At 36.8% G+C, this 24,079-nt stretch overlaps 1 protein-coding gene across 1 annotated transcript in view; it reads left to right on the forward strand.

Annotated features, from left to right (window-relative positions):
- LOC115215484 (peroxisomal acyl-coenzyme A oxidase 3) overlaps nt 1-24,079 on the forward strand; it is an 80,334-nt gene that overhangs the window by 16,396 nt on the left and 39,859 nt on the right. The window contains exons 2-4 of the mRNA XM_029784650.2: nt 181-414; nt 18,419-18,493; nt 22,904-22,993. Coding sequence (XP_029640510.1) covers nt 181-414; nt 18,419-18,493; nt 22,904-22,993 — 399 coding nt within the window. The remainder of the gene's footprint in view (nt 1-180; nt 415-18,418; nt 18,494-22,903; nt 22,994-24,079) is intronic.

Raw genomic sequence — 24,079 nt, forward strand, 5'->3', positions numbered from 1 at the left:
TTAAAAAGAAACATGGGAACAGGCAGAGAAAATCTGCCTTTTATCATAAAAGATTAATTGAGATGTGTCTGTTGAATCCAAAACCCTGTTAATCTAAAATAATGTTTTTTAAATAATGCACCTAACTATTTATTAGAAATATTTTACATGGAATTTTTCTGTTTTAATGCTTATTTACAGAACACAGTGTTTGAAACGTTGGAACAAGATCCCCTGTTTGATCGATCACAGGAAGTTGATAAATCCCTTGAAGAGCTAAGGGAATTGTCATTTCTTCGAGTTCGGCGCCTTTTTGAATATAATTTTCTCTCTGATGAACTCCTCTTTAAAAATCCGCTCTTTGCCTGGATAATGATTGGGTGTATCCTGATGTATGACACTGCTCTCTCACACAAATACCAGCTCAACGTAAATGTAAGTAGAAATATAAATAAAAAACAAACAAACAAAAGAAAACCTTTCTCCATAAAAAACAAAAATCATTATTTTATTCAAGATTTTTATGCTGTTAAACTTTGCATTGATTCTAATTCATAAAGTTACTATGTATAAAACATCATCATCATCATCATCATCATATGTCCATTTTTCATACTGGCATGGAAAAGTTTTGGGAGCAGATTTGGTAGGTAGAAGCTGAAAGGAGCTTGTGTGTGTGTGTTTATCTGTGTGTGTGTGTGTGTGTGTGTGTTTGTGTGTGTGTATATATATATAACTAATGTAGGATAACATTTTTTTCGGGAAAAAAATTTCATCAATGGCCAGCATATCAAAAAATACCTTTGAAGGTTAAATTTATAAATAATTTACAATATAAAGGCAAAAGAAAAATTCTAATGCTAAATATGCCAAAAAAAAGACAAAAATTGTCAATTAAACATTATAATTTATGCATCTCAAAACAAACCGATAGAAATTTCTAAAAAATTCGTTATTACCGAAATTGGTCCAATACGGTAATAACGAATTTTTTAGAAATTTGTATAGGTTTGTTTCGAGACGCATAAATTATAATGGTTAATTGACAATTTTTGTCTTTTTTTCGGTATATTTGGCATTAGAATTTTTCTTTTGCCCTTATATTGTACATTATATATCATCATCATCGTTTAACGTCCATTCTCCATGCTAGCATGGGTTGGACGGTTCGACCGGGGATCTGGGAAGCCAGAAGGCTGCACCAGGCTCCAGTCTTATCTGGCAGTGTTTCTACAGCTGGATGCCCTTCCTAACGCCAACCACTCCGTGAGTGTAGTGGGTGTTTTTTACGTGCCACCTGCACAGGTGCCAGGCGAGGCTGGCAACGGCCACGGTTGGATTGGTGCATTTTACATGCCACCGGCACGGAAGCCAGTCGAGGTGGCGCTGGCATCGGCCACGATTTGGATAGTGCTTTTTACGTACCACCAGTCCAGGAGTCCTGGCATCTGCCGGGTGCCAGCCATAGGATTGGTTCAATTTCGATTTCACTTGCCCCAACAGGTCTTCGCAAGCAGAGAAGGGGGGTTGGCATGGGTGCCTGTCGTCGGATGATGTTCGATTTCGACTTCGCTTGCCTCAACAGGTCTTTGTGTGTCCAAGGGAGGAAAGGCATGCATAAGTGGGCTGGATGCCTTTCCTCCCTTGGACACACAAAGACCTGTTGTATATATATATATATATGTGGAGGTGCAATGGCCTAGTGGTTAGGGCAGCGGACTCGCAGTCAGAGGATCGCGGTTTTGATTCCCAGACTGAGCTTTGGGTGTGTTTATTGAGCGAAAACACCTAAAGCCCCACGAGGCTCTGGTAGGGGGTGATGGTGACCCCTGTTGTACTCTTTTGCTCTAACTTTCTCCCACTCTTTCTTCCTGTTTCTTGAGTAATGCTGCGATGGACTGATGTCCCGTCCAGCTGGGAGGGGGGGTAACACACCATAGAAACCAGGAATCCGGGCCCATGAGCCTGGTTAGGCTTGAAAAGGACGCATAAAAAAATATATGTATATATATATATATATATATATATATATATATATATAGTTAATCCAAACATGAAAACACAAAGAGAAAACACAACAATGCGAGAACGTGGAACAAGCATAGTATTATTGGACGCGAAGGAAAGAAGGAGGATTTATGTATGTATATATATGTATGTATATGTATATATATATGTATATATATATGCATATGTATATATATATGTATGTATATATATATATGTATGTATATATATATATATATGTATGTGTATATGTATATATATGTATGTGTATATGTATATATATGTGTATATATATTTATTTTATATCTATCTATATATATGTGTATATCATCATCATCATCGTTTAACATCCGTTTTCCGCGCTAGCACGGGTTGGACGGTTCGACCGGGGTCTGGGGAGCCAGGGGCTGCCCAGGCTCCAGTCTGATCTGGCAGTGTTTCTACAGCTGGATGCCCTTCCTAACGCCAACCACTCCGCGAGTGTAGTGGGTGCTTTTTACGTGCCACCTGCACAGGTGCCAGAGGGGTCTGGCATCGACCACGATCGGTTGGTGCTTTTTTATGTGCCACCGGCACAGAAGCCAGTCAAGGCGGCACTGGCATCGGCCACGTTCGTATGGTGATTTTTATGTGCCACCGGCACAGAAGCCATTCGAGGCAGGGTTGGCATCGGTCACGTTCGGATGGTGCTTTTTATGTGCCACCAGCACAGAAGCCATTCGAGGCAGGGTTGGCATCGGTCATGTTCGGATGGTGCTTTTTATGTGCCACCGGCACAGAAGCCAGTGGAGGCTGCACTGGCAACGGCACCGGCACAGGTATCACAACTACTGTTTCCATTGATATTTGGTTCGTATTTTATATCTATCTATATATATATATGTATTATACATAGGCGCAGGAGTGGCTGTGTGGTAAGTAGCTTGCTAACCAACCACATGGTTCCGGGTTCAGTCCCACTGCGTGGCATCTTGGGCAAGTGTCTTCTGCTATAGCACCGGGCCGACCAATGCCTTGTGAGTGGATTTGGTAGACGGAAACTGAAAGAAGCCTGTCGTATATGTATATATATATATATGTGTTTGTGTGTCTGTGTTTGTCCCCCTAGCATTGCTTGACAACCGATGCTGGTGTGTTTACGTCCCTGTCACCTAGCGGTTCGGCAAAAGAGACCGAAGGAATAAGTCCTGGGGCCGATTTGCTCGACTAAAGGCGGTGCTCCAGCATGGCCGCAGTCAAATGACTGAAACAAGTAAAAGAGTAAAAGAGTATATATATATATATATATATGTATATATGTGTATTGTATATGTATATATGTATATATGAAGGCGCATGGCTCAGTGGTTAGAGCGTCGAGCTTACGATCGTGAGGTTGTGAGCTCGAATCCCGGACCGGGCTGCGTGTTGTGTTCTCGAGCAAGGCACTTTATTTCACGTTGCTCCAGTTCACTCAGCTGTAGAAATGAGTTGCGACGTCACTGGTGCCAAGCTGTATCGACCTTTGTCTTTCCCTTGGATAACACTGGTGGCGTGGAGAGGGGAGGCTGGTATGCATGGGCGACTGCTGGCCTTCCATAAACAACCTTGCCCGGACTTGTATCTAGGAAGGTAACTTTCTAGGTGCAATCCCATGGTCATTCATGACCGAAGGGGGTCTTTACCCTTTATGTATATATGTGTATTGTATATGTATATATGTGTATTGTATATGTATATATGTGTATTGTATATGTATCATCATCATCATCATCATCATTTAACGTCCGCTTTCCATGCTAGCATGGGTTGGACGGTTCAACTGGGGTCTGGGGAGCCCGAAAGCCACACCAGTCCAGTCAGATCTGGCAGTGTTTCTACAGCTGGATGCCCTTCCTAACGCCAACCACTCCGAGAGTGTAGTGGGTGATTTTATGTGCCACCGACACAGGTGCCAGACGAGGCTGGCAAACGGCCACGCTCGGATGGTGTTTTTTATGTGCCACCGACACAGGTGCCAGACGAGGCTGGCAGACGGCCACGCTCGGATGGTGTTTTTTATGTGCCACCGACACAGGTGCCAGACGAGGCTGGCAGACGGCCACGCTCGGATGGTGTTTTTATGTGCCACCACCGACACAGGTGCCAGACGAGGCTGGCAGACGGCCACGCTCGGATGGTGTTTTTATGTGCCACCGACACAGGTGCCAGATGAGGCTGGCAAACGGCCACGATCGGATGGTGCTTGTTACGTGCCCACAGCACGGAGGCCAGTCGATGCGGTACTGGCTACGGCCACGTTCGGATGGTTTTGTTATGTGCCACGTGCCACCGGCACTGGTACCACAAAGATACAAATTCCATTGATGTTCATCTATTTTGATTTGTTTTGATTTTCACTTGCCTCAACAGGTCTTCACAAGTGTCACAAGAAGGAAGGTATGCACAGGTGGACTGACTACGTCCCAGGTAGGGGCCATGGGTTATGGCCTGACTAGTCTTGCCGGGTCTTCGGATGGTGTTTTTATGTGCCACCGACACAGGTGCTAGATGAAGCTGGCGAACGGCCACGATCGGATGGTGTTTGTCATGTGCCCACCGCACTGACTACAGCACTGATGGATTTCTTGTGTGCCACAGGCACTGGTACCACAAGGTACAAATTCCATTGATGTTCATCTATTTTGTCTATTTTGATTTGATTTGATTTGATTTGATTTTCACTTGCCTCAACCGGTCTTCACAAGTGTCACAAGAAGGAAGGTATGCACAGGTGGACTGACTAGTCTTGCCGGGTCTTCGGAAGGTGTTTTTATGTGCCACCGACACAGGTGCCAGATGAGGCTGGCGAACGGCCATGATCGGATGGTGTTTGTTATGTGCCCACAGCACGGAGGCCGGTCGATGCGGAACTGGCTACGGCCACGTTCGGATGGTTCTCTTGTGTGCCACCGGCACTGGTACCACAAAGTGTGTGCCACCGGCACTGGTACCACAAAGATACAGATTCCATTGATGTTCATCTATTTTGATTTGTTTTGATTTTGATTTTCACTTGCCTCAACAGGTCTTCACAAGTGTCACAAGAAGGAAGGTATGCACAGGTGGACTGACTACGTCCCAGGTAGGGGCCATGGGTTATGGCCTGACTAGTCATGCCGGGTCTTCGGATGGTGTTTTTATGTGCCACCGACACAGGTGCTAGATGAGGCTGGCGAATGGCCACGATCGGATGGTGTTTGTCATGTGCCCACAGCACGGAGGCCAGTCGATGCGGTACTGGCTACGGCCACTTTCGGATGGTTTTCTCTTGTGTGCCACCGGCACTGGTACCATAAAGATACAAATTCCATTGATGTTCATCTATTTTAAATGTATATAAATGTATTGTATGTATATATGTACATGTATGTATATATATGTATTGTATCTGTATATGTGTATGTATAAATCTATATATATATGTATGTGATTTATTACTTTAAATAATTAGGGAAAACGAATTTCCAAATCAATCAGGTATAACCCCTTAGCATTGCATGTACCTGCATATCATACAGTGGGGTCTTGATTATCATATATTTATATATTTTTCTAGAAATATACAAAATATAATGATTAAAAATATTTTTGACAGTTTTTTTTTTACTCCCCTCACACAAAGTATGTCCAAAGTTCAATTTTTAAAACCATGGCAGGTCAGAGTTCATGAGCAAATAGACTTCCACAAGGTCAATTCAAAGACATCGATAGCCATTTCGGGAATTTATGTTTGTTCTATGATCAATGTTCTTTATCTCCGTCTCATTTACATTTGAGCACTTCTCTTTTGCAGTTCTATAAACCCTTTTGTTTCCATAAAAAGAGACAAATATTATTTCTTGTCGTATATGTATATGTATGGGTTTGTGAGTTGCACATATATATATTTATATATATATATCATCATCGTCATCATCATCGTCGTTTAACGTCCGTTCTCCATGCTAGCATGGGTTGGACGGTTCGACCGGGGTTCTGGGAAGCCAGAAGGCTGCACCAGGCTCCAGTCTAATTTGGCAATGTTTCTACAGCTGGATGCCCTTCCTAACGCCAACCACTCCGTGAGTGTAGTGGGTGCTTTTTACGTGCCACCTGCACAGGTGCCAGGCGGGGCTGGCAACGGCCACGGTCAGATTGGTGTATTTTATGTGCCACCGGCACGGAAGCCAGTCGAGGCGGTGCTGGCATCGGCCACGAGTCGGATAGTGCTTTTTACGTACCCCCAGACCAGGGATCCTGGCTGGTTCAATTCGATTTCGATTTCGCTTGCCCCAACATGTCTTCACAAGCAAAGGGGGTTGGCAAGGGTGCCTGTCGTACGGTCGCATTGGAGTATTTTACGTGCCACGGCCACGAGTCGGATGGTGCTTTTTACGTACACCAGACCAGGGATCCTGGCTGGTCAATTCGATTTCGATTTCGCTTGCCCCAACATGTCTTCACAAGCAAAGGAGGTTGGCATGGGTGCCTGTCGTACGGTCGCATTGGAGTATTTTACGTGCCACGGCCACGAGTCGGATAGTGCTTTTTACGTACCACCAGGCCAGGGATCCTGGCTGGTTCAATTCGGTTTCGCTTGCCCCAACATGTCTTCACAAGCAAAGGAGGTTGGCATGGGTGCCTGTCGTACGGTCGCATTGGAGTATTTTACGTGCCACGGCACGAGTCGGATAGTGCTTTTTACGTACCACCAGCCAGGGATCCTGGCTGGTTCAATTCGGTTTCGATTTCGCTTGCCCCAACATGTCTTCGCAAGCATGGGGGGTTGGCATGGGTGTCTGTCGTCGGATGAGGTTCTATATCGACTTCGCTTGCCTCAGCCGGTCTTTGTGTCCAAGGGAGGAAAGGCATTCATAAGTGGGCTGGGCTCACTTGTCCTGCCTGGTCTTCTCACGTACAGAGAAAATTTCCAAGGTCTCGGTCTCTGGTCATTTCCTCAGTGAGGCCTAAAGTTCGAAGGTCGTGCTTCACCACCTCGTCCAGGTTTTCCTGGGTCTACCTCTCCCACGGGTTCCCTCAACTGCTAGGGATTGGCACTTTCTCACACACCTATCTTCATCCATTCTCGCCACATGACCATACCAGCGCAATCGTCTCTCTTGCACACCACAACTGATGCTTATTTGCATATGTATGTATATGTATATATATATATATATATATATATGCATATGTATGTATATGTATATATATATAAATATATATATATATATGCATATGTATGTATATGTATATATATATAAATATATATATATATATGCATATGTATGTATATGTATATATATATAAATATATATATGATGATGATGATGTATATTATATATATATATATATATATGTAGACGATTGCGATGGTATGGTCATGTGGCGAGAATGGATGAAGATAGGTGTGTGAGAAAGTGCCAATCCCTAGCAGTTGAGGGAACCCGTGGAAGAGGTAGACCCAGGAAAACCTGGGACGAGGTGGTGAAGCACGACCTTCGAACATTAGGTCTCACCATGGAAATGACCAGAGACCGAGACCTATGGAAGTATGCTGTGCGTGAGAAGACCCGGCAAGACTAGTGAAGCCATAACCCGTGGCCCCTACCTGGGGCGTAGTCAGTCCGCCTGTGCATACCTTCCTGCTTGTGACACTTGTGAAGACCTGTTGAGGCAAGTCAAATCAAAGTCAAATCGAATCAAGTCAAACCAAATCAAAATAGATGAACATCAATGGAATTTGTATCCTTGTGGTACCAGTGCCGGTGGCACATAAGAAAACCATCCGAACGGGACCGTAGCCAGTACCGCATCGACTGGCCTCCGTGCTGTGGGCACGGAGCAAACACCATCCGAGCGTGGCCGTCTGCCAGCCTCGTCTGGCACCTGTGTCGGTGGCACATAAAAACACCATCCGAGCGTGGCTGTCTGCCAGCCTCGTCTGGCACCTGTGTCGGTGGCACATAAAATCACCCACTACACTCTCGGAGTGGTTGGCGTTAGGAAGGGCATCCAGCTGTAGAAACACTGCCAGATCTGACTGGCCTGGTGCAGCCTTCGGGCTCCCCAGACCCCAGTTGAACCGTCCAACCCATGCTAGCATGGAAAGCGGACGTTAAACGACGATGATGATGATGATGATATATGCATATGTATGTATATGTATATATATATAAATATATATATATATATATGCATATGTATGTATATGTATATATATATAAATATATATATATATATGTATATGTATTTATGTATGTATATATATGTATATGTATATTTATATATGTATATATAGATGTATGTATATGTATATATACGTATGTGTGTATATATATATACAAAATGAGAAAATGGAGAAATATATCTAAATCAATCATCAACTGTCAGATAATACCGAATCATATACTTCATTAAAACACTACACAATAGCAATGAGGTTAGACATTAATACAGATATAAATTTTTATATCTTGTTATGTTTATTTAGTTATATCTCACCATATTGTTTGTAATTATTGTACTGTATTAATGTCTAACCTCATTGCTATTGTGTAGTGTTTTAATGAAGTATATGAATCGGTATTATCTGATAGTTGATGATTGATTTAGATATATTTCTCCATTTTCTCATTTTGTATTATTAATTTATGGTAAAAATAATTTTACCTTTGCCCACCTAATACAGTAAATGAATTAATTGCATCGCAATTTTTAACATTTATGTATTAGCTTTGTTGGGTACTTCTCTAGCAGTATATTGGATATATATTATCCCATGAGGGTTGAATTTACAACCCCTATCTCATTTTATATATATATATATATATAAATATATATATATGTATAATGTATATTTATATTTATATTGGCTTCCATGCCGGTGGCAAGTAAAAATGCTGGTGGTACATGAAAAATCATTCAAGCGAGGTCATTGCTATGGCCGCTGGACTGGCTCCTGTGAAGGTGGCATTTAAAAAACACCATTTGAGCGTGGCCATTGCCAGTACCGCCTTACTGGCCCTCATGCCAGTCGTATGTAAAACCACCTACTACAACAGGGGTCGCCACCACCCCCTCCCGGATCTTCATGGAGCTTTAGGTATTTTCGCTCAATAAACACACACAACGCCCGATCTGGGAATTGAAACCGCGATCCTCCGACTGCGAGTCTGCTGCCCTAACCATTGGGCCTCCTCTCACAGCTGCTGCTGGTGCCACATGAAAAGCATCCTGTACACTCTGGATAGTGGTCAGCAACAAGAAGGGCATCCAGCCATAGAAACAATTCCAAAGAAGACAGTAGAGTTTGGTGCAGGCTTCTGACTTGACAGTTCCTATCAAAATGTTCGACCAGTGCCAGCATGGAAAGAGGACTTTAAATGATGATGATGATGACATCTGCAATGAAAAAGAAAAGAAAAACCATTTAGGTAGATTCAAAATAAAATAATGCTAGAACATAAACAATAATGGCAGTGTGGTAAGAAGTTTGTTTCCCAACCACCTGGTTCGAGGTTCAGTTCCACTGCAAGGCACTTTGGGTGAGTGTCTTCTATAATAGCTTTTGGCTGACCAAAGCTTTGTGAGTGGATTTGGTAGACAGAAACTAAAAGAAGTTCATCACCATCATCATCATCGTTTAATGTCTGCTTTCTGTGCTGGCATGGGTTGGATGGTTTGACTTAGGATTGGCAAGCCAGGAGGCTGCACCAAGCTCCAATCTGATGTGGCAAGGTTTCTACAGCTGGATGCCCTTCCTAATGCCAACCACTCTGAGAGTGTAGTGGGTGCTTTTTACGTGCCACCGGCATGGGGACCAATCAGGCGGCACTGCTATCGGCCACATACGAACAGTGATTTTTACATGCCACCAGCACAGGAGCCAGTCAGGCAGCACTGGCATCGGCCACACTCGAATGGTGATTTTTACGTGTCATGTGTAAAAAGATTCAAGCGAGGTCGTTGCCAGTACCGTGTGACTGGTCCCCGTGCCGGTGGCATATAAAAAGCACCCACTACACTCTTGGAGTGGTTGGCGTTAGGAAGGGCATCCAGCTGTAGAAACACTGCCAGATCAAGATTGGAGCCTGGTGCAGCCATCTGGTTCGCCAGCCCTCAGTCAAAATTGTCCAACCCATGCTAGCATGGAAAGCGGACGTTAAACGATGATGATGATGATGATAATGATGATGATGTTGGTAGCTCAGAAAACGTACCACTTCATCTATCAGCCAAGCAGAGGCTACCCTTACATCTGGCAACAATTTCTGTGACGCAAACGGAATATTTTTTCAGTTCGATCCATTTTGTGCCAAAGGTCAGTCAATGAAAAAACAAGATTACAAGTTTTTGTTATAAATTTTTGCCCTTCTAGAGTTTTTTTGTTTGGCCTATCTATGTCACCGCTGAAAGACTTAAATGGGTCAGTTGTGTGACACCAGTATCGACTACAGTTATCATCTCACTTGACTTGCCAAGTCTTCTCAAGTACAGCATATCTCCAAAAGTCTCGGTTGCTTGTCATTGCCTCTGTGAGGCCTAACATTTGAAGGTCATGCTTCACCACCTCATCCCATGTGTTCCTGAGTTACCTCTTCCACAGGTTCCTTCAACTGTTAGGGTGTGACACTTCTTCACACAGCTGTCCTCATCCATAAGCATTAAATGACCATACTAGCACAGTCGGCTCTCTTGCATACCACATCTGATGCTTCTTATGTCCAACTGTTCTCTCAGGATGCTTACATACACTCTGTCATACATGCATACTGACATTACACATCTAGCAGAGCATACTAGCTTCATTTCTTTCAAGCCTATGCATGTCCTCAGCAGTCACAGCCCATGTTTTACTGCCGTGTAACATGGCTGTTCACACACATGCTTCATACGATCTACCTTTTGCTCTGAGCGAGAGGCCCTCCGTCACCAGCAGAGGTAGGAGCTCTCTGAACTTTGCCCAGGCTATTCTTATTCTATACATAAATGTGTGTGAGAGAGATTTGTGTCTGTTTGTTACCTACCATCTGAAATATTGAGATAACAAGTTATCTACTTCATGGTTAGATAAAAATCACAGTTTATACTAACTGCTGTCCCCCCCCCCCCCGTGTTTGTTCAGTCAACACACCACTCCTCAGCTTTACCCCTCCCCCCCTCCCACAGTACCTGCTTCTACTATTGCTTCCTGCACCTAAGTTAAAATTATTAAATGTTTGCAGAAGATATGTTTAACAATGAGACTTCAAAGTTAACAGTTATTATTAATATCAAATTATGTTTCAACTCTAGGAATAGAGTTTAAATCCTCTTGTTTGGTGCCTGTTTAGTATATCAGCTGTACACGCCTTCAAAGCACACACACCTACCTACTCATGTAGTGGGAGGATATTCTTGAGTGTGAATGTAAAGACAGAAGAATAAAATATTTCTCTGATTGTTTTGTACAAAAGGTGGTGGTCACATGATATTCAATGCCATAGTGTATATATATATATATACAATATTTACAGTGTATATGTATATACACATATATTTACAGTGTATATGTATATATACATATATACAGTGTATATGTATATATACATATATTTACAGTGTATATGTATATATACATATATTTACAGTGTATATGTATATACACATATATTACAGTGTATATGTATATATACATATATTTACAGTGTATATGTATATATACATATATTTACAGTGTATATGTATATATACATATATTTACAGTGTATATGTATATATACATATATTTACAGTGTATATGTATATTACACATATATTTACAGTGTATATGTATATATATACATATATTTACAGTGTATATGTATATATACATATATTTACAGTGTATATGTATATACACATATATTTACAGTGTATATGTATATATACATATATTTACAGTGTATATGTATATATACATATATTTACAGTGTATATGCATATACACATATATTTACAGTGTATATGTATATATACATATATTTACAGTGTATATGTATATACACATATATTTACAGTGTATAGTATATATACATATATTACAGTGTATATGTATATACACATATATTTACAGTGTATATGTATATATACATATATTTACAGTGTATATGTATATACACATATATTTACAGTGTATATGTATATACACATATATTTACAGTGTATATGTATATACACATATATTTACAGTGTATATGTATATATACATATATTTACAGTGTATATGTATATACACATATATTTACAGTGTATATGTATATACACATATATTTACAGTGTATATGTATATACACATATATTTACAGTGTATATGTATATATACATATATTTACAGTGTATATGTATATACACATATATTTACAGTGTATATGTATATACACATATATTTACAGTGTATATGCATATAACATATATTTACAGTGTATATGTATATACACATATATTTACAGTGTATATGCATATACATATATTTACAGTGTATATGTATATACACATATATTTACAGTGTATATGTATATATACATATATTTACAGTGTATATGTATATACACATATATTTACAGTGTATATGTTATACACACTATATTTACAGTGTATATGTATATATACATATATTTACAGTGTATATGTATATACACATATTTTACAGTGTATATGCATATATACATATATTTACAGTGTATATGCATATATACATATTAACAGTGTATATGTATATACACATATATTTACAGTGTATATGTATATATACATATATTTACAGTGTATATGTATATACACATATATTTACAGTGTATATGTATATATACATATATTTACAGTGTATATGTATATACACATATATTTACAGTGTATATGTATATATCACATATTTTACAGTGTATATGTATATATACATATTTTACAGTGTATATGTATATATACATATATTTACAGTGTATATGTATATATACATATATTCAGTGTATATGTATATATACATATATTTACAGTGTATATGTATATACACATATATTTACAGTGTATATGTATATATACATATATTTACAGTGTATATGTATATACACATATATTTACAGTGTATATGTATATATACATATATTTACAGTGTATATGTATACACATATATTTACAGTGTATATGTATATATACATATAATTTACAGTGTATATGTATATATACATATATTTACAGTGTATATGTATATACACATATATTTACAGTGTATATGTATATATACATATATTTACAGTGTATATGTATATATACATATATTTACAGTGTATATGTATATACATATATTTACAGTGTATATGTATATACACATATATTTACAGTGTATATGTATATATACATATATTTACGGTATATGTATATATATACATATATTTACAGTGTATATGTATATATACATATATTTACAGTGTATATGTATATATACATATATTACAGTGTATATGTATATATACATATATTTACAGTGTATATGTATATATACATATATTCAGTGTATATGTGTATAAACACATATATTTACAGTGTTATGATATATATATACATATATTTACAGTGTATATGTATATATACATATATTTACAGTGTATATGTATATATACATATATTTACAGTGTAATTGTATATACACATATATTTACAGTGTATATGTATATATACATATTTTACAGTGTATATGTATATATACATATATTACAGTGTATATGTATATATACATATATTTACAGTGTATATGTATATACACATATATTTACAGTGTATATGTATATATACATATATTTACAGTGTATATGTATATACACATATATTTACAGTGTATATGTATATATACATATATTTACAGTGTATATGTATATATACATATATTTACAGTGTATATGTATATACACATATATTTACAGTGTATATGTATATATACATATATTTACAGTGTATATGTATATACACATATATTTACAGTGTATATGTATATATACATTGAAGACCTGTTGAGGCAAGTGACACTTGTGAAGACCTGTTGAGGCAAGTGAAAATCAAATCAAATCAAAACAAATCAAAATAGATGAACATAAATGGAATTTGTATCTTGTGGTACCAGTGCCGGTGGCACACAGAAAATCATCCGAACGTGGCCGTAGCCAGTACCGCATAGACTGGCCTCCGTGCTTTGGGGACGTAACAAACACCATCCGATCGTGGCCGTCCGCCAGCCTCATCTGGCACCTGTGTCGGTGGCACATAAAAACAAACATCCGAGCGTGGCCGTCTGCCAGCCTCGTCTGGCACCTGCCAGCCTCATCTGGCCCTGTGTCGGTGGCACATAAAAACAAACCATCCCGAGCGTGGCCGTCTGCCAGCCTCGTCTGGCACCTGTGTCGGTGGCACATAAAAACACCATCCGAGCGTGGCCGTTCGCCAGCCTCGTCTGGCACCTGTGTCGGTGGCACATAAAATCACCCACTACACTCTCGGAGTGGTTGGCGTTAGGAAGGGCATCCAGCTGTAGAAACACTGCCAGATCTGACTGGCCTGGTGCAGCCTTCGGGCTCCCCAGACCCCAGTTGAAAACCGTCCAACCCATGCTAGCATGGAAACGGACGCTAAATGATGATGATGATGATGATGATGATTTACAGTATATATGTATATACACATATATTTACAGTGTATATGCATATACACATATATTTACAGTGTATATGCATATACACATATATTTACAGTGTATATGTATATACACATATATTTACAGTGTATATGCATATACACATATATTTACAGTGTATATGTATATATACATATATTTACAGTGTATATGTATATACACATATATTTACAGTGTATATGTATATATATACATATATTTACAGTGTATATGTATATATACATATATTTACAGTGTATATATATGTATATACATATATTTACAGTGTATATGTATAATATACATATATTTACAGTGTATATGTATATATACATATATTTACAGTGTATATCTATATATACATATATTTACAGTGTATATGTATATATACATATATTTACAGTGTATATGTATATACACATATATTTACAGTGTATATGTATATATACATATATTACAGTGTATATGTATATATACATATATTTACAGTGTATATGTATATACACATATATTTACAGTGTATATGTATATATACATATATTTACAGTGTATATGTATATATACATATATTTACAGTGTATATGTATATATACATATATTTACAGTGTATATGTATATACACATATATTTACAGTGTATATGTATATATACATATATTTACAGTGTATATGTATATATACATATATTTACAGTGTATATGTATATACACATATATTTACAGTGTATATGTATATATACATATATTTACAGTGTATATGTATATACACATATATTTACAGTGTATATGTATATATACATATATTTACAGTGTATATGTATATACACATATATTTACAGTGTATATGCATATACACATATATTTACAGTGTATATGCATATACACATATATTTACAGTGTATATGTATATACACACATATTTACAGTGTATATGCATATACACATATATTTACAGTGTATATGCATATATACATATATTTACAGTGTATATGCATATATACATATATTTACAGTGTATATGTATATATACATATATTTACAGTGTATATGTATATATACATATATTTACAGTGTATATGTATATACACATATATTTACAGTGTATATGTATATACACATATATTTACAGTGTATATGTATATATACATATATTTACAGTGTATATGTATATATACATATATTTACAGTGTATATGTATATATACATATATTTACAATGTATATGTATATACACATATATTTACAGTGTATATGTATATACACATATATTTACAGTGTATATGTATATATACATATATTTACAGTGTATATGTATATATACATATATTTACAGTGTATATGTATATATACATATATTTACAGTGTATATGTATATACACATATATTTACAGTGTATATGTATATACACATATATTTACAGTGTATATGTATATATACATATATTTACAGTGTATATGTATATACACATATATTTACAGTGTATATGTATATATACATATATTTACAGTGTATATGTATATATACATATTTACAGTGTATAATGTATATATACATATATTTACAGTGTATATGTATATATACATATATTTACAGTGTATATGTATATATACATATATTTACAGTGTATATGTTATACACATATATTTACAGTGTATATGTATATATACATATATTTACAGTGTATATGTATATACACATATATTTACAGTGTATATGTATATTACTATATTTTACAGTGTATATGTATATACACATATATTTACAGTGTATATGCATATACACATATATTTACAGTATATGCATATACACATATATTTACAGTGTATATGTATATACACATATATTTACAGTGTATATGCATATACACATATATTTACAGTGTATATGTATATATACATATATTTACAGTGTATATGTATATATACATATAGTTACAGTGTATATGTATATACACATATATTTACAGTGTATATGTATATATATACATATATTTACAGTGTATATGTATATATACATATATTTACAGTGTATATGTATATATACATATATTTACAGTGTATATGTATATATACATATATTTACAGTGTATATGTATATACACATATATTTACAGTGTATATGTATATATACATATATTTACAGTGTATATGTATATATACATATATTTACAGTGTATATGTATATACACATATATTTACAGTGTATATGTATATATACATATATTTACAGTGTATATGTATATATACATATATTTACAGTGTATATGTATATATACATATATTTACAGTGTATATGTATATACACATATATTTACAGTGTATATGTATATATACATATATTTACAGTGTATATGTATATATACATATATTTACAGTGTATATGTATATACACATTATTTACAGTGTATATGTATATATACATATATTTACAGTGTATATGTATATACACATATATTTACAGTGTATATGTATATATACATATATTTACAGTGTATATGTATATACACATATATTTACAGTATATATGCATATACACATATATTTACAGTGTATATGCATATACACATATATTTACAGTGTATATGTATATACACATATATTTACAGTGTATATGCATATACACATATATTTACAGTGTATATGCATATATACATATATTTACAGTGTATATGCATATATACATATATTTACAGTGTATATGTATATATACATATATTTACAGTGTATATGTATATATACATATATTTACAGTGTATATGTATATATACATATATTTACAGTGTATATGTATATACACATATATTTACAGTGTATATGTATATATACATATATTTACAGTGTATATGTATATATACATATTTTCAGTCACACACACACATATATCTATCTGCCTGTGGAGTTAATAGAGGGGTACCTCCGGGTAGATTGACGTGTACCCGGGTCAATAATTGATCGAATATATGATGTAATTTTATAAATCATCATCATCATCATCATTATTTAGCATCTATATTCCATGCTGGCATGGGTTGGACAGTTTGAATGGGCTGGTACACTGGAAGGCTGCACCAGGCTCCAGTCTGATTTGACATGGCTTCCTATGGCTGGATGCCCTTCCTAACGCCAACCACTCTGAGAGTGTAATAGGTGCTTTTATGTGCCATTTGCATGACCCCAGTATCTGCCACAACTGCAATTTTGCTCAGCTTCATGGGTCTTCTTCCCAAGCATGACGTAATGCCAAAGGTCTTGGTCATTGCCTCCATGAGGCCCAACACTTGAAAGGAACTCAGCCACCTTGCCTTCATGGGACCCAACACTTGAATGGAAGATCATTTGTCATATTTAAGCAAAATGTTTTTCTCTTTATATCATCATCATCATCATCATTTAATGTCCATTTTCCATGCTGACATGGGTTGGATGATTTGACAGGAGCTGGCAAACTGGAAAACAACACCAGACTCCAATTGTCTGGTTTGGCATGGTTTCTACTGCTGGATGCCCTTCCTAATGTCAACCACTTTACAGAGTGTACTGCGTGCTTTTTATGTGGGACTGGCTCCAATAATTTATACATGGCACCAGCAAGAGTGCTCTTTACATAGAACAAAAGAAAATTATTCGGTGTGTAAAATGCTTTTCTCTTCAGTTTTTGTGTTAATTCATTAAGTATTGTCTCATTACTAGAACCGCTCTTTTAATTAACTTTTTTAATATAGTCTAATTATTGAAGCATGTCTCTTAATTGTAGATGTTTGCTGGAGTTATTCAAGCAAGTGGAACTGCCAGACACCAGAGTTTTGTGGAGAAATGTAAAAAATTTGAAGTAAGTGTATATGTCACTTTATATCAGTGCCATCATCATCATCATCATCACTTAACGTCCGCTTTCCATGCTGGCATGAGTTGGATGGTTTGACCAGGGCTGGCAAGCTGGAAGGCAGCACCAGACTCCAGTCTGATTTGGTATGGTTTATACAGCTGGATGCCTTTCCTAATGCCAACCACTCTGGGAGTGTAATAGGTGCTTTTATGTGCCACTGGCATGGGTGCCATTTGTGTGACACTGCCATGACTGTGGCTTGATGGGTCTTCTTCTCAAGCATGGCATAATGCCAAATAGACTCGGCCGTTGCCTCCGTGAGGCCCAATGCTCAAAGACCGGCATAATGCTAAATGGTCTTGGTCCTTGTCTTCATGAAGCTCAATGCTCAAAAGGTGCTTCTACATGCCACTGGCACGGGTGCCATTTATGTGACACCAGTATCTGCCACAACTGTGGTTTTGCTCAGCTTGATGGGTCTTCTTCTCAAGCACAATATAATGCCAAAGGTGTTAGTCATTGCCTCTGTGAGGCCCAAAGTCCAGAGATCATGCTTCACCACCTCATCCCATGTCTTCCTGGTCTAACTCTGCTACAGGTTCCTGCCATAGTTAGGGATTGGCACTTCTTTGCACAGCTGTCACAGTGTATATGAAAAATATAAAATCCTCACCACCACCACTACCATCATTGTCATCATCATCACCACCACCACCCAACCCCACCGCACTCCCACCACCATCATTATTATCCTCCTCCTCATCATCATCATCACTATCAAATTTGCTTGGCTCAGGGGGAAATTTCTTAAATTCTAAAAGTTAGGTGTTTAGTTGGTGCCCTCATGAGAGGAAATATAAGTTGGAGACATGGAACTCTCCATTTGCTGACTAGTGAACAGAAGCCATACATAAATTGGCCCTTTTCAGATACATCTAGAACTTGTCAAAAGGGGTTTTTGTTTTCAAGAATTTCATTTCTGGGTTTTATTTCACAACCTTGCTGACGAAGACTGTATTCTTACCTTCATTAATAAAGAGTTTATGTACCTCCAGTCAGCAGGTCTGAGAGCCTAAGAGATGTGAAACTAATGGTAATTTTCTAACCAGCTATAGCCCAAAACCACATTAATAACATACATACATCCATCCATCCATCATGCATGTGATTAGCAGCTGTCCTAAAATTTCATCATGTTACTACTTCCCTAAGCAGCATAATGTTGTTGCTAAAACAATTTACAATACCATCCACAAAAAAGACTGTCCCAAAATAAACTTAGAAAATCCCTCTGTTATTGAATACATTCATAAACACCAACTCAAGGAATACTGGTGGAATATTCCCATCAAAACTTCTGTCAAATGTAAGCGTAACAGACTAGATTTTGTCGTTTGGGGCAGAGGGGCAAAGGTATGTACCATCATAGAGGTCAGCTGCCCTGCAGATATAAATATCTCTTTGAAAATCAAAGATAAAGAGGATATCTATGGACAACTGCTTTGAAACCTCCAGCTTCTATATCTAGACTATGAATTCATATTCATACCAATAATAATTGGAGCACTAGATTTTGTTAATAAATGCTTAAAGGAGAATCTGGATAAACTGGGATTTCCAGAAAGAGAAATTGACTGGCTGATTCATACATTACAAGTTCAATCTGTGAGTGGAACAGTAAAACTATGCAGGACTTTTCTCAAGTTCCAAACATGAATTTGTATTAACTACATACCAAAGATGGAGCCTTGTATTTTTGTTGGAAACCAGCTCCCTCCTCAGTGGAAGATTTATAATAATTAAAAAATAGAAGAGACATACACACATATCCTGAAATCAGAAATTAGCTGTCCAGCAGATATTAGCATATATACTGAAGGTCAGGGAAAAAGAGAATACCTATGCTGAACTATTGAGAAATCTGCATTTACTCTATCCAGATTACAAGTTCAGGTTTATACCTGTAATTATTGGGGCACAGGGATATATAACACACTGCCTAAATACCAATCTTGAGGAATTAGGCTTCTCAAAACCAGAAAAGAGAAAGCTAATTTGAAGACTACAGATCCAATCCATCAGTGGAACTGAAAATCTTTAAAACTTTCCGGAAGTTTCTTATTTAAATATATATGAGTATGTCTAGATATGTAACTATATGCATGAGAAGATACAAATCTTCTCATACAAATCTTCACACATACAAATCTTCACACATACATACATGGTCATGAATGACCATGGGATTGTGCCGAGAAAGTTACCCTCTGAGGCAGAATTTCAGGCTAGGTTGTTTACAGAAGACCAGCAGTCGCCCCTGCATACCAGCCTCCCCTCTCCATGCCACTGATGTTATCCAAGGGAAAGGCAAAGGGGTCGATACAGCTTGGTACCAGTGACGTCACAACTCATTTCTACAGCTGAGTGAACTGGAGCAACGTGAAATAAAGTGTCTTGCTCAAGAACACAACACGCAGCCTGGTCCACGAATTGAAATCACAACCTCATGATCATAAGCTTGACGCTCTAACCACTGAGCCATGTGCCTTTACATACAAACAAACAAACCCACCCACCCTATTGTTGGTGTTGAAATTCAAATGATGGCACCTTGGATCTAGGAAACTGTTTCTAGAAATCTTTATATATAAAAGTGAGGTTGTGTGCTGTCTGTCTCCTACGATTTAGATTCCTAACTACTCCCACATTTTGCGGTGCAGTTTAACCAAAACCGGGTATCTTATAGTCGTGATTCATATCGAGCCTTTCTGGGTATTGGCGCGCATCTACGATGAGTCTACGATTTAAAAAAAAATTTACCATCAATTTTTCCCATTTTTAATGCATTTTTGGCATATATAAGGGAAGCAACTCTATAAAAATTTATTATTAAATCTCAGAACGTAAAAAGCTACAGTAACCCCCCCCCCATATTGAGATGGCTATTATACTTTACATCTCTAAAAATGCTTATATAGTTATTTCCCTTACAAACCCGAGCAACGCCGGGCGATACTGCTAGTCTTGAAATAAAACTGAACAATGACATACAAATCTACATATATGGGTATGAAGACTATAGAAACTTTAAAATACAGGCAACAGAGTGGTAGGAAAAAAAATCAAGTTGTAGGACAATGTAATCAAATCGGTTTTTATTCAGAAAACTTCCTCTCACTTCTTTCCTCTTCAGAAACCTCTGTAGTAGTCTGCCCAACAGTTCAGCATCTTTAACCCTTTCATTACTGTATTTATTTTGAGATGTTCTGTGTTTCTTTCAATTAATTTTAAATTTAACAAAGAATTTAGTAAAATTACTTAGTTATCATTGAGTTAGTGTTAGAAACATAAATTGTGACTAAGGTTTGGTGGAAGATTTTAATTCAAAACTTTTGAAAACAAGACATTTGTATTACAGAGCCAGAGCCAGTTTGAACCAAGTTGGTATCAAAAGGGTTAAATTAATCATTTGTTAACCCTTTTGTCACCATATTTCTGTTGAAATATTTTGTGTTTCTTTCAATTAATTCTAAATTTAACAAAGAATTTAGTAAAATTACTTAGTTATCATTGAGTTAGTGTTAGAAACATAAATTGTGACTAAGGTTTGGTGGAAGATTTTAATTCAAAACTTTTGAAAACAAGACATTTGTATTACAGAGCCAGAGCCAGTTTGAACCAAGTTGGTATCAAAAGGGTTAAATTAATCATTTGTTAACCCTTTTGTCACCATATTTCTGTTGAAATATTTTGTGTTTCTTTCAATTAATTCTAAATTTAACAAAGAATTTAGTAAAATTACTTAGTTATCATTGAGTTAGTGTTAGAACATAAATTGTGACTAAGGTTTGGTGAAGATTTTAATTCAAAACTTTTGAAAACAAGACATTTGTATTACAGAGCCAGAGCCAGTTGAACCAAGTTGGTATCAAAAGGGTTAAATTAATCATTTGTTAACCCTTTCATTACTGTATTTATTTTGAGATGTTCTGTGTTTCTTTCAATTATTTTAAATATAACAATGAATTTAGTAAAATAACTTAGATATCATTAAGCTAGTGTTAGGAACATAAATTGTGACTAAGGTTTGGAAGATTTTGATTCAAAACTTCTGAAATCAAGACATTTGTACTACAGAGCCAGAGCCAGTTTCAGCCAGGTTGGTAACGAAAGGGTTAATGCAGAAAAATCTCCATCTCTCATGATCAGTCATGACTGAATTTGTGAAAGGAGTCACAGTTTTGTTTTCACATGATGCTGTACTATTACCATCATTCTTTACTCTTCACTTTCATGCTATAACATTCGTCACAGCATTATCACCATCACATTGTATTCATATAACCTTCATATTCCTGTACGATTGCCACCACTGTACTCACACTATTAATCGTTGTTGTTGTATTTCTGCAGATATTTGGTTGTTTTGCCCTCACTGAGATGGGTCATGGCAGTAACACAAGAGCCATACAAACTGTGGCCACCTATCAACCCTCAACACAGGTTGGTTTACAACACTTTCTGTTTTATTCAGTTTCTGTTTGGTCTCTTCTTGCATATGATGATGATGATGATGAAGATGAAGGCGATGCTGCTGCTGCTGCTGCTGCTGTTTGTTTGTTTGTTGAGCAAAGTGGTCTTCGTCCCAAAGCTCGCAAGATCGTGTCTGAGGAGAAGTCCGAAACGTGGCCCTTTGCTATTCATAAGACCCGCAGAAGAGAAAGCAGGTCAACCCCCCACACCGAGAGCATCGACGGATGGATGAATGCACATCCAGGCTCAGCGGTTGCGTAGGAAGTCGGGGACAAGAAACAGGAAGAAAGAGTGTGAGAAAGTTGGAGTACAACAGGGGTTGCCACCACCCCCTGCTGGAGCCTCGTGGAGCTTTAGTTGTTTTCGCTCAATAAACACACACAATGCCCGGTCTGGAAATTGAAACTGCGATCCTCCAACCGCGAGTCTGCTGCACTTACCACTGGGCCATTGTGCCTCCACTTGCTGCTGCTGTTGGTTTCTTTGGTCCATGTGACTAATCTACCACCACCACCACCACCACCGTCATCACATCATGTCTGTCATGTGACTGAGAGCCTGTTTATTTAGATCAATTATGCGTGTGTGTGTCTATGTCATGCATCAAATTCGATACACGTGCATATATACACATTCTTACATATGTACATACATACATATGCGTATTCATCATATTGACAAAGCATGAAAGAAAGAGAGAGAGAGAGAAAGAGGATTGATGTTAGAAGTGTAGGATGGAAACTTTCTGAAAAGTACATATTTTTGTAATGAAATTTTGCAGAGGTAGATTTTCAATGGAATAGGTTGTGATTATGTTGATAGAATTTATTGAAATAATAACATTTATTGCAAATATACAAAAGAGAAATTTATGTTCTTTAATTTTATTTTAAGGTATAAGTATTTTTCTTTAGAAAATTAGTATTCATTTCATCATTTTGTCTTAGCACCAAGAAGTTTGATAGAAGTTAAATTAAAATTATTTTATGTAGCTGGATATTACCCATGGTGGTAAAAGCATACTTTCAAAGTTACCTGTCATATGATGGATAATAC

This window comes from Octopus sinensis, linkage group LG1 (genome assembly GCF_006345805.1).
Source record: "Octopus sinensis linkage group LG1, ASM634580v1, whole genome shotgun sequence".
NCBI lineage: Eukaryota > Metazoa > Mollusca > Cephalopoda > Octopoda > Octopodidae > Octopus > Octopus sinensis.